Source organism: Fistularia commersonii, chromosome 15 (assembly GCF_037954325.1).
Source record: "Fistularia commersonii isolate RoL2024-O1a breed Wild chromosome 15, RoL_Fcom_v1.0, whole genome shotgun sequence".
Taxonomy (NCBI): domain Eukaryota; kingdom Metazoa; phylum Chordata; class Actinopteri; order Syngnathiformes; family Fistulariidae; genus Fistularia; species Fistularia commersonii.
Window position 1 is genome coordinate 16314175 of NC_141298.1, and position 12486 is coordinate 16326660.

General features: G+C 41.7%; 2 protein-coding genes across 3 annotated transcripts in view; one reads left to right on the top strand and one right to left on the bottom strand.

Annotated features, from left to right (window-relative positions):
• Positions 1-521: 521 nt before the first annotated feature.
• On the bottom strand, positions 522-5866 carry nherf4b (NHERF family PDZ scaffold protein 4b). The gene is made up of 9 exons (XM_086160402.1): positions 5857-5866; positions 4085-4106; positions 3424-3491; positions 3125-3336; positions 2842-3034; positions 2625-2761; positions 2096-2300; positions 1828-2024; positions 522-1641 (listed from the first exon to the last, which is right to left on the bottom strand). Exons 1-9 carry the CDS (start codon positions 5864-5866, stop codon positions 1558-1560), a joined length of 1128 nt encoding a protein of 375 aa, XP_086016528.1. The 3' UTR covers positions 522-1557.
• A 4479-nt stretch (positions 5867-10345) lies between these two features.
• The window catches only part of cltca (clathrin, heavy chain a (Hc)), a 32033-nt gene continuing 29892 nt past the window's right edge, over positions 10346-12486 (top strand). The window contains exons 1-2 of one of the 2 annotated variants that reach the window (XM_086160571.1): positions 10346-10362; positions 10580-10860. In XM_086160571.1, coding sequence (XP_086016697.1) covers positions 10819-10860 — 42 coding nt within the window. In that variant the 5' untranslated portion in view covers positions 10346-10362; positions 10580-10818. The remainder of the gene's footprint in view (positions 10363-10579; positions 10861-12486) is intronic. The other variant, XM_086160572.1, reaches the window with a different exon arrangement.

Below are 12486 nucleotides of genomic sequence, written 5' to 3' on the forward strand. Positions count from 1 at the left end.
GATTCCCTTAGGGGAAATCTTTTGTCACGGCATTGTAACAATTGGAGTATCAACACATTTGGGTATAAATATAAGAGAGACAATTAGAATTTAGCAAAAGACATCCACAGATGAGTTGCAGTTAGTGTGGGTGAGAGGCCATCTGCCTCGCCCAGTTGCATTGACGGAAATAAGTGGTTTGATGATGAAATTGTCAAAAATATTGGTCCTGGTAAAACTCATATTAGGTGAGGAGGGAAGAGCACTGGTTTGTCATCAATCAGCAGTCGACAGGAGCTGCACTTTCAGTCACCTAGAAAATGAAAAGGTAAGTATTTTTTCACTTTTGAATTCTGCTGGTATTTTGCCTGTAAGGTGTCTTTTTTTTCCCCCCATTCATTTTGAGATGACCTGCTCCTGGACAACTGACATGAAGAAAACAAGGGTGACGGTCACTGCACGACAAATAAGACGGGGAACAACTTGACATGAGCGGAAGAAATACCAGCACTGCAAGAGAGGGAAGGTGAAGAAAGTCCCTTTAATGAGAAATGATTACAAGTAACAATTCTTAGCCAGGAAACAGGCGCAGTCATCACAGTGTTCTTGAGATATTAAGATTAATGGAATTCCCCTGTGCCACAAGAGTGGTAATCTAAAAATGAGTGCAGGTTTCCGGGTGTAATTTTAACTTGAAGGCACCTTAAGAGGAAACAGAGGGCAAGTGTAAATCTTGCTTTTTTTAAGAAGTTGCCTTTTGTCCCGTGTGTTTATTGTTTTCTTTATTGATTTCATCTTGCTCTGCTAGCAGTCTTAAACGGACGTCTGAAAACCCCAAATAGCCTGACAACCTTCCTCTTAGTGACCCAGAGGAAAAGATTGCAAAGAGCACAATGCTGAGGCCCTCAGTTTATTCTTCACCGTCACCTTTTATGTTTAAATGAAAACAGCATCTTGTCCTGGAAATGTACAGCTTGCATTTAGCTCAGCTCAGCTCTGTATCAATGAATGCAGGTTCGCTCTAAAAATCAAGCAGGAAAAGAACATCAGGCATTTATTCTTTGATATTCTCCGATTTCTTTACAGTCACAAGGGTTGTTCTTCAGATAAGGGCACATGGCAGATAAAGTAAATAGAAATCTTGTTTTTTTTTTTTGTTTGGTTTTTGATTAAGGTACTTAAAAAGTGACTCTTCCGTTCATATGCCCTGGGCTATGAAATCAAAAATGTGTGAAACAATAACAGAGGGGTCACAAATGGCAAACATTTTCATCCGAACAGGTGAATATTCATTTCTGAACCGCTTCCGTTGCAAGTGGAACCCAGCCATTCAACTGAAAATGATTATATATTTTGGTTTTCTTCAATGAACATCTTGTCTTAACGCTAGAAAAGAGGAAACACATCCTGACGGACCCGTTCTTAAAAACAGCACTGACCAGCAGACTTGCCTTCTTTGTTGGCCTTCAATGTTTCGCACACAGGAGAAGCTTGCAAATCTCTCCCCTCATTTTGATTTATCGATTTATTTATTGTTATTGCTTGCAATATTTCTTCCTCATCCGCCTGATGATGTTCCTAGGACTCCAAGGTACAAAGGGCTTGCTTTCGGCTCCCGTCTTCCTCTCCATTCTCACAGAAGAGGAGAGGCGGCAGACACAGCTATGGAAAGGAAATTTGTATTCGTTAAAAGGAGTTTGTCAGTTGTTAGAGCCTTTGAGATGTGTCCGATCGGCCGACTTTTATTTGTTTCTGCTTGAAATGTTTTTTTAACGCACTCAACCATCACCCCGTTGAAGAGCCACGCAGATATATTCTCTTCATCCTGATGATCAGAGTGAAACCCACCTTTGTGTAAAACTCCAGTCCCTGTAGAGTGATGGCGCTGAGGGTCAGAAACCGTCCGCTCTCTCTCATCCTCTCCACAATGTCCTCGTGGTTCAGTGCCTCCACTGACACTCCGTTGACCTCCAGCAGCACGTCTCCGTCCCGCACACCCGCCCGCTCTGCAGGGCTGCCGACGCCAACCTTGCGCAGCACGTTCGCTTGAAACCAACAGGCGTGTTCAGATGAAGTATATCTTGTCGTTTGAGTGGCGCCGGCTTTGAGCACTCACCAATGCGACCTGACGGCGCTCTCTCCTGGCAAAGAAAGAACCCGTAACCCTGAGGTCCTCCGTCCAGGTGGAATTTTCTGGCTCTGTATGGCAGGTTGTGTTGAACAGCCATGACGGGGAGGATGGGCATCTTCTGCCACGTGTGCTTCCTCTCACTCTCACTGTCAATCACAAGTACGGTGACGTGGCTGCCACATTTTTTTAGCTACGGAAAGATGACATTTTTTGTGAAACAAAGCTGTCCGGGTATAATCACCCCCTTTTACCGGTAGAAAGATATCTTGTTAATGCCAACCTACTTTTGTGATGGATATGAAATAAAGTCGTAGGTTGAGGGTCTCCTGACAGTCAAAAGTAAATATTTTCTGTCTTTAGTTCTATCTTTAGCAAAATTCCAGCTGACAGTTTTATTTAATCCCGCCTACTTTATGGTTTCTACCAAACAATTCTGTCTTTGAATTGTTTAGTTTATATATGCTTGTTAGTCTTCTAAAAGATTGATGAGAAAAATCAACAGTTGATTTGTTACCATCCTACTGAGTGCAGAGTGCGTGAGATTCGACACCTCGGCTCCATCTATCCACACCAGACGATCTCCTTTCTGAACTCCGGCCTGCTCGGCGGGGCCTCCTGTAACCAGACTCACCGCAAAATGGCCTTTTTCCCCTGCGTGACACAAACGGGAACATCGAATCACAAACACAGCTCGGGCTCCGACTTTGGCTCTCGTGAGGCGTCTTGGTCACCTTCAACGGGGGTGAAGTTGATGCCCAGACCCGAGACGGGATCTCTGGTGATGTGACAGAGTCTTGGCGGTTTGCAGTCGCCGACACTGTGTTCTTTGGCGCACCAGCGGAGGTCTTGACCTCCGGCGGCCGCGTGCTCGTACTCCTCCTCGCTCAACACCAGTAAACATAAGCGGTGTCCGCTCAGTCTGATCTTCCTGGCCACCTGGTGCAGGAAGTGCAGACGCACCGATTCCGGTGTGGAACTGTTCTTGAAAAACATCTCTGATGTTTGTCATCTTACCTCAGGGTGAGGAATATCATCAACGTAGCATTTGTTGACCTCCAGAAGCCTGTCACCATCTTGCAGTCCGCCGCGCCATGCCTCCCCGCCAGAAACAACGTTTCTGATGATGTGACCCAGGCGGCCCCTCTCCATTCTCAGGTGGAAGCCGTAAGTCTCCCACTCTTCTTTTTGAAGCACACACAAACGTGGTTTAGGCACCGACTCAGACTCTGAGCAGCAGGAAGAGAAGATTTTTTTTTTTTTTTTTTTAAAGGAAATGGTCTCCTCAGTGGATCCGAACATTCTCTGCGATTTACCTGTACAGTCTGCGATGACCATCACTGGGTTGTCTATTCCCTCTTTTGGATTGAATGTAAATTTCCCTCTAAAAAGGAAAGAGGCGGCATGTTCGATTTGGCTTTTCGGCAAAAAAAAAACCAACCTTTCTGTGATAGTTGTTTTTGGTTTATCCATTCCAAGTCGCTATTTCTCAGCTCTAAGCTGCTGTTCAGCTCTGATTTAATCAGCATTTGCATGCACAGCTCCGAACCAGCTGAGACTTCACCTTTCTGTAATTCATCGATGCATGGAAGTAGTTTTTGGGAAATGTCAGCTTTGCACACAAAGGTGGACAGATGACATACAGTCAATAGATAGGAGGGTCAAGTGGGGCCCGCAAGTTGTTCACCCTTAAATTCATTTCTGTCTGTGAGGATTTTACCCTTTTACCCATCTCAAAGCGTGCACTTTGAGTGTCTGAAGGTAAAAACAATCATGCGGTCCCATGACCACGCGAGATTGAGCAAATCGATTTGTCAAAACGTAAAACCACATTTTCTTGTGGTGACTAACTTGCCGGCATTGTTCCGTGCCATGCCGGATGAATGAAACACGTTCAGCGACGACTGCAGCCTCTCCCGCGTGAGTTTGTTTTTTGGAATGTTGTTACAAACATGGAGACCAACAGTTAAAACTTACCCAGCCGGCTCTTCTACCAAACCTTCGGGGGAAAAAAAGAAATCAGATAAAGTGTTTGCTTTTGCAGTAGTCACTTAACACTCATCTTTATAGTTGAATAGAAGTAAAAAATCAGAAATTGTGATTTTTGTACCAGGACGACGCATTTATTCTTTGTTATTAAAAAAATAAAAATAGACTGCATTCTGATGATACTGTTCTTTCCCATTTGGAGCAAATATATCTTGTTGTTCCCATTCTTGGATTCCCAGTGTTCCTCTGGGATAAATCTGCGATGCACCATTCAAGAGATATGACTGTTCCTACGTTGATTTATCTTACCAGTTAAGGGCATTCCTTTCAAACCATGACACCTTTTGTCAACATCACTCTGCTCTTGGAGAAAATCAATCTCGTCTTCAATCCCGTCGACCACCTTTTGCGGGATGATTGACTTTGTGTCCATTGTTTACAGTTTCAAGGACTTGGCTGGCCGGGGATGAGTTGTTTCTTTTTCTCCAAGAACACATTCAATGAGGGTGTTTCTTCAAAGTGAGAGGATTAAGTAAACCTCCATCATTGTGCGAGAAGTGTTTGTAGGCGAAGATCTTTTTTCTTCTGATTTAAAGAAACTTTGCTGTGTCTTTGATTTCGTACCCCGGATGTCCAGGTTTGCTATTGCTAATGTAGATTAGAGATCAGGTAGTCCCACTGTGAGGATCTATACTCTGGAGTGATGAAATGACTGTCATACCATTCATGATTATTTAAGAAAATTTAAATATTGACCCGCCTTGATAAATGTTTTCAGGAAAGTAACCCAAGCACTGGTTAAAACTGCTTTTATTCGCAAATGAAGTCTTTTGATTGGAGAGAGTGATGATAAATGGTAGTATAGCACATTCAAGCCACATTGGAGTCAAGATTGGGGAGGTTTTTTTATTTGGAAAACCCTCGCCCTTTTACTGTTTTGAGAGAAAGATCTTTGTCGTATGACCGTTCGAAGCAAGAAAATTGCAATTTTAACAATTTAGCAAATATATATTTAAATTGTTTCATGAGCATGTTGCAAGGAAGTTGGTGTATTTTTAAATTTACATACCGCTGTCAGACTTTGAGACTTGTATTTTCTTGTTTTTTTTTCACTTTATTATGATGAAGGTATGGCTTTTAAGCAGCCTCTCTGCCTTGAGGGTTGAGTACATTATACTCCAAACTGAAACTTGTCCAAATCCGGCAAAAAAAAGCAGTGTGTTTTTACTACTTTTACTTTCGTGGCCCAGTATTGTGATCGTACGGCCTTGAGACTCTGCCTGAGCCCCCAGACGGAATTCGTCACCACTTTTTTTACACAAGGCCGAGTACCAGCTCACCTCCGTGGGTTTGCGAGAAAAACACTTCAATGTAACTAATGGATCACTGTTTGCTTTTCCCCATCGTAACCCATCTCTGTGGCGTCCTCGGACAAAGTGGTTCCTCGAATATACACAAAGGCACCTCGGCCTCCCGAATGCTTACAGTTACATGGAAATGTGAATGCGACTTATGGCTCATGGTCACATGTTTTGTTTTTGTTTTATATCTCAAAAGCAGTCCCTCATCAGTTCATTCAAACTCAACAAATGTAATTAAATTCCTGTAAAAGTCCACATTTCATTCGTTTCAGATTCTGATGCTACCTTCCATTCACTTTCAATCACAAAGGCAACAGACTGTGGAATTAAAAACACTGACTTTTCTAAAGTTTATAGGTGTTGGAAATGAGGAAAATGTTTCAAAGGTAGAATCCATACCTGATTCCATGCTGTCTGTCCCAGTAGTAAACCACACAGAGGTGTAACATCCAAACATTTATGCTCCTCCAGACTCCTCCCCCACGACGACAGGCTTAATGTTCAATCCATGTGGGAAATCTGTTGAAATGTGTTCTCCACAAACACGCAGCCCCGTCATTCCCCACCGCTCTATCCAGATAAATGATTCGAACGTGAAGTGATTCTGGATAAGATGCAGCTCTGATAGGCCCTGCTAACCAAGAGCAGTGGAGTGAGTGTTCTGGGCCGTGTCAAGGCCAAGCACGGGTACACTGCAGTAAAGATAACACAGTTGTGACTTGGAGCTTGACTAGATGATGCGTCTGTTTTTTGGTGGATGGCGGATTTAAAAACATATCTTTATTTTGAATGCATTCATGAAGATTTGCATGTGAGATGACAACTAATGTTAAAAAAAAAACAACACAATATAAAAAAGGGAATTGCTCAAAAAATGCTTCAATACAAAAATGCAACATTTTACAAATTAGAGTACAATCCAATTACTCTGTTTTGTATGGAATAGACACATAGAACTCATTACAGATTGTTTAGCGTCACATCCTTTTTGGTTCAAAGCAATGTCAAAATGCAGTTTCATTCCACTAGATGGCAACAAAATCCAAATCAAAACTGGTAAATTCTGTAAAATACAAAAGAAATTCAAATCAATTGGGACTTGATTATATCAGTATTTGTTGACATGCTAAAATAATGTGGTAAAAATATACAGCTCATACTGCAAGTAAAACGGATAATTCCCCCTTATTGTGCGTCACGTGGGTCAACATCAGATCAGCATTCATTCGATCCTTAAATCAGCATTTCTTGTTTTCTCGGACTAATAGTGTCACCAGTGCTGACTGTAAAATGCCGGTAACAAGCTCGTCTACATCCTGCTTGGAAGGAGCAAAGGCCCCGCCAGTCAATTAGTAACTTCATCTCCATTCTGGGTCAAAGGTTTGGTTACAATCTCCTAAGGGTCATTAGAGGGAATTCAAAATCAAGTGGTAAAAGATTAGCTGTTGACTATTGTGCTAATTATTATTTCCAAAAAAAAAAAACAATTTAGAGAATTAGTTAGCTCATAGACAGATTATTAATGTAACAATTTTTCAGTTCCTGGGGCTTTATGGTGGCGGCGGTGGAGAGGAAAACACATGAGCAAAAACACTCACACGCTTATAAATTTACAATCATAAAAGAACGTGGGACACATGTTTACACAGTCAGAAAAAAAGCATAGATTCAGTGAAATATGAGGGAGAGAGTGTGTTCACATTCCCTTCATAACATCCTAATGCCTGCCGTCTTAAAGGCTCTTCGACAGGACTTTATAATTCTGCTTTCCCGTTGTCAGTCCGTCTCAGTTCTCCCTTAGGGGATCCACCCAGCCACAGAAAGACAGGCTCCCATCTGTGCAGAAACCCTTGCCAAAACACTGGAGTGTGCTAGCAGTCGGAAATGTGAAAAGGAGACAATAACATTTTTGTCACCTCATTTGCTTCACAACCAGACATGGCTGCTCATCTGCGTGAACCCCGATTACATCTTGTTTGAGAAACTGTGAGGGGAGACAAGGGCAAAGGGTGCTTGTGCACGTTTTGCATAAAGCGTCGGCGGTATCCGAGCGTCAGTGGGCATCCTCGCGCAGTCCGAAGGCCACTCTTTTTATCGTGACACACATGGCTTCTCTGTAAGTGTCTTGTGTCTCCTCAGAGGTGGGATCCATGGCAACAGCAACTTGAATAGTCTATTCAGGTCAGCCTGGGCTATGCCCTCTGCCTATGAAAGATCTGCAGGAAAAAATAACAAAATAAAGCCGATATTGATTTTTCAATTCTGGGGGGGGGGCTGGATAATTGTACATAAAATAGAATCCTAAGAAGCCGTATGCAAACTTCTTGTTTCCTCGGCTGCAGGGCTACCTGGGCATGGCTGAGGTGGGGTCTTCCAGACCATCCCGTGCAACCTCAGGTCAGGATTGATAAATATATGGTAACTGAGGATATCTTGTGTTGTTTATATGAGCCACTGCAGAGGCCTCCTGTCCTGGACCGTCGTACGCCAATAACTGACATCTCTGACTCACCTCAGGAAGAGTTGACCAAAGTTTGATACGCTTCGCTCTCTTCAATTTGGATAAGAAGTAAACATGTACCTGAGTTTCCCTTGTGAGGACCACGATGGATTCTCTGTGACGAGGGAGCCAGGAATCTTAATATTACTCATCATATCCGCCGATTTTTGGTTGTTTCCTTTTTTTCTGAGATCATCATTTTCACGCCATGGCTCTGTTGATTTTCAGCCATTTCTGGATGTGCACTTCTTGGTTGGCCTGCTGGAGTCGTCCCCAGTTCGTACAGAGATCTGGATGATACTGAGTGATGGAGCCTTGTTAGAGACACTCACTGCAAAAGCGTTATTTTGCAAAGCTCTGTATTTATGATTAGAATAAATTCAACTTTATTGTCATTACACATGTAAGGATACAGAGTAACGAAATGCAGTTAGCATCTAATCAGAAATGCAAAAAGCAGAAGTGCATATGTACAGAATGTGCAGTATTTACAGATAAATGCAGTATTAAAGAATGAATGCAATTTCCTTTTTTTTTTTTACAGCTGGTGCAAGTAGAGGTGGATAAGATATGAGCGGAATATGTGCAGCCTGTGCAAGTATGGTGGATAATTATGTGGAGATTATGCACAATAATTGTGATCCGTATGATTAACAGATGGCAATATACGGATGGAACTAGAAATATACAGATGTCTTACAATAACTCTACAGAAGGGATAATAAAGAGATGTTATATGAACAATTATACAGAATATACAGATGGAACTGTAAATATTCAGGTGTCTTATAGAATGCTACAGAATGAATAATATAGAGATATTATATGAACAATTATATAGAATTTTACAGAATATACAAGTATAAATAGTGTCACCAGATGAGCAGCTAACAGATGCTATTGAAGAGAATGTTTTATAACGAGTTGTACAGCTCTGAGAAATGCATATTGCTACAGAGCTGAGAGGAGGCCAGTGAACAGCTGCCGATGAGGATAAATATATAGCATTGTTTACAATGTTATATGTATTGTTACTTTTTCTTAACCTAATCTGTTAACCTTATATCTGTTCCCAATACTCCTTTTTGATTTGATTTTCTGATCTCGTTGACTACTTGAATACATTCAAAACAAAAAATAATCCTCATACAGTTGAATATGTTATTTGTTTTTACAATGCAGAATTTAAAAATTAGTAAACAATAAATGATCTGCTCCAATTCGCTATCGGTGCCCCGTGGAATAAAAGTGTCCTCCGAAAGGAGCACCAATTACGCAAGCTGTAACTTCAACAGACCCGATGTAGGCTACTGTCCTCGAACAGAAATGTGGATGATACATGCATATCCGGACCTTGCAACATATGGAGGCAAACACACGCTTTTTTGGAGCCATGTCATTATTTAGAAGCCACGTTTGCCTGCTCAGCACTAAGTTATTTCTGCTGAAAGGTCTGCATGCTTTCCCAACATTCAGTTTTACATTGAGCAATGAAGTTACATCCTCTGGAAAAGGAGTATGTGGATGTAAAAAGAGGAAATGATTACTCGGGCATACGCTCCGCCCGACGGCTGTTGCATCATTCTCTCCAATACTCATATATTTTACAACATATAAATACTTTAATTTGAAAATGTTCATCAAATTGTGTCTGAAGTAAAATGTTTGAATCGATGGGTGTCACTGCATTTGAGCAAAGCGCTTCATCCCAAACAGCTCCGAGGGCACTGCAAACGGTGTGTGCTCCATTTGAGTGCATCAATCAAGAATCAAGATTTTTCATTGGCATTGTGCAGACACAGTGAAATTTTGCAATGAGAGCTCCCGGCTCGGAGTGTGTACAGGATTAAAATCAAAATAAAAAGACAAGTTGTATACGTTGTGCACAAGTTATAGCTTCTTCTCATTTGGTCTATTCCTTCAGGGGTCGCCACAGCGAATCAACCTTCTCCATCTAACATTCTGCAAAGGTAATATACATAGTGCAAATAAATAAAAGGGTTTAATAAAGTATTTAAAAAAAAACATGAACTGGTTTTGCACATGATCTGTTTTTAGTTCTTGTTTCAAGCTGAAGCAGCATGTTCTTCAACCCATGTCACCAGTGGTTAGTCTCGATGCCCTTCAAACGTTAGGCATCGTTGAAAACCATTCATTTCAAATAAAACCGTCAGTGCACAGAAGTTATGAGTTAGACTGCAGGGAAATGAAGACATCCTGAGATGCAGCAAACGACCGACAGACTCTGCGATTTAAACGAGCATCTGCTGGAAAGAGTTGAATTATTGCTTCGAGCGATCTGATTGGCTGGGAGGAACAAGTGTATCTACGTAGGACTGACGTTAATTTACAAAGACGAATGATGTGGCAAAAATCAAAGGCCGACTAAAAAGAAGTAGTTCCCGGTGAGCGTTTCTTTTGAGTTATTTTGTATTATAGTCGAATATTTATGTTTGTTATCTTAAAGCTAACGATAAATCCTCCGAATGTACACATGAAATTGTATATTTGTGCGATATAGGGCACTTTTTTCGAACTGTGATTCTGTATCCATCCGCCACATTGAGTGCACTTCATTTCCGGGATGTTTTCTGTGCTGACCAACCTCCACCGCCATTGCAGGTCCAGGGAGTCGGTGTAGTGGCAGTCAGTCGTTAGGCAGGGGAAACCCGCAAGGAAAGAACCGTGGGGCGAATTTAAAAGTACCATCCCGCCGACAGCACGTTTTGAACAAGGTTTTGAGTTCGTTGTTTTGTACTTCAGACCCGAGGCTCCCTGGCTGTCCGGCTAGGATCCGAGAGAGAAGCCGTAGTTTGTTAGCGTTAGAAGAAACCGGAGGAGAGTGAGAGAGAGGAACCGCCATGGCTCAGATCCTGCCTATTCGCTTTCAGGAGCACCTGCAGGTATGTGCTTGAATGAATGTTTGGATTGATGTGTGTAGTTTGTACTCGACACACTATTCCGATTATATTCCAGTTGACACTCGACACTTTCTCAACACAGGTAAAGTTAGCTATGCGAGCTACGCTAGCTAGCCGGGCAGGGTGGATGACGTTTATCTGACTTAGCATCTAGCCGTTTTGCTAACCCTTAAACTAGCCACCCTTGATCACGATACAGTGGTAATTGTTTGAAAAAAAACAAACACACGGTCAACACTCAAAACATTGTTAAAACTCACGAAAGCATTTTCATTTCTCATTCCGTTTGGTTACATGGACGAATGCCGCATTCCTCGCAAGGTTAACGATATTCATTTTCTCAGGTTAAGGTTACAGACTGTTGTGGTTAGCGTTCAAAATGTTGACTGAGTCCCTCGACACGGGCGATTATTTTCAAATGATCCATTTGCTAGCCATCCAGTCATTATTTACAGACAGATTCGACTGCTTTTACCTCGCCGCTGTCTAAACCTGCAGCAAAATAAAGAGCGAAAACCGCGTAATTGTCTTTTTAATTTCATGTGACGTTTATCGGTTGAGAAATATGCTTTGTAGTATTACCTTGAACGTGATTATCCGACCTCCGGGGATTTCACGTCGCCCGATTGTAGATTCGGTCATGTGGTGTTTCAGGTTGTCACAATGAGTTGAATGACTTTGCCCGAGTTTGCCGAGTGACACAGAAGTCTTTGCCGAGTTCTCTTAAGAAAACGCCTAATGTTACAATCGAGACTCGATATTGGAAGCAACGTTAGCTGCTCTAAACGTTTTAAACTGTATTGATATAAGGTGTGCTTCTTGCTTTCACTGGATAAATGACCGGGGTTTTGCTTGACCAAAGTACTTGTCTTTAAATCCGTCTGAAATTTTACAATAAAGTCCTTCGAACTTCATGAGTAATTCTTATTAAATATAGAAACATGATTCTTGTCTTGTAATCCAGCTTCAGATATTTGTGTCTTGCCTGATATTTGACCAGGTTTGAAGCTGTGTGCACTTTACTAAGTACAACAAGTGTGCTGATAATCATCTAACTGTTTTTTGACACCTCCCAGGAGAACTCAGAAGCCCCCCTTTTTTTATATAGTCTGCTCAAAAAGGGGTATATTGTGCACACATAAAATGCCTTACCACCTGTTTCAAACTGTACATAGATGTAATGGGGTCAGCAGGGGGGTGCCATGTTACAGCTGGCTGACTGTCATTGTGAACGTCAAGTTTAACTGTTTAGAATTAAATGCATGACGACACCCTTCTGTCATGTGTCCCCTCAACATACTGTAACACTTTTAACTGAAACTTTGAATTAAATTTTCAATTCGAGTACGTTTTTTTTTTTTTCCTTTCCAGTTCGTCACAGACAATATTAGTTTCTTATCTGCCATTTTTATTCACAGTGTTGATATTGTGCTTCCTCCTTTTTTATTTGAGATTTGTCATTCAGAGAAAGTTTTGACACTGACAGGTTCAGTAGTGTTCAGAAAGTTTCTGCCTGTGTGCTCAAAGCACAGCAGGAAGAAAAGACAGCTGGGTGCAAAAGATGGGTTTTACCCTGTGGATGTGAATTAATGTCCACTTGGAATGTCA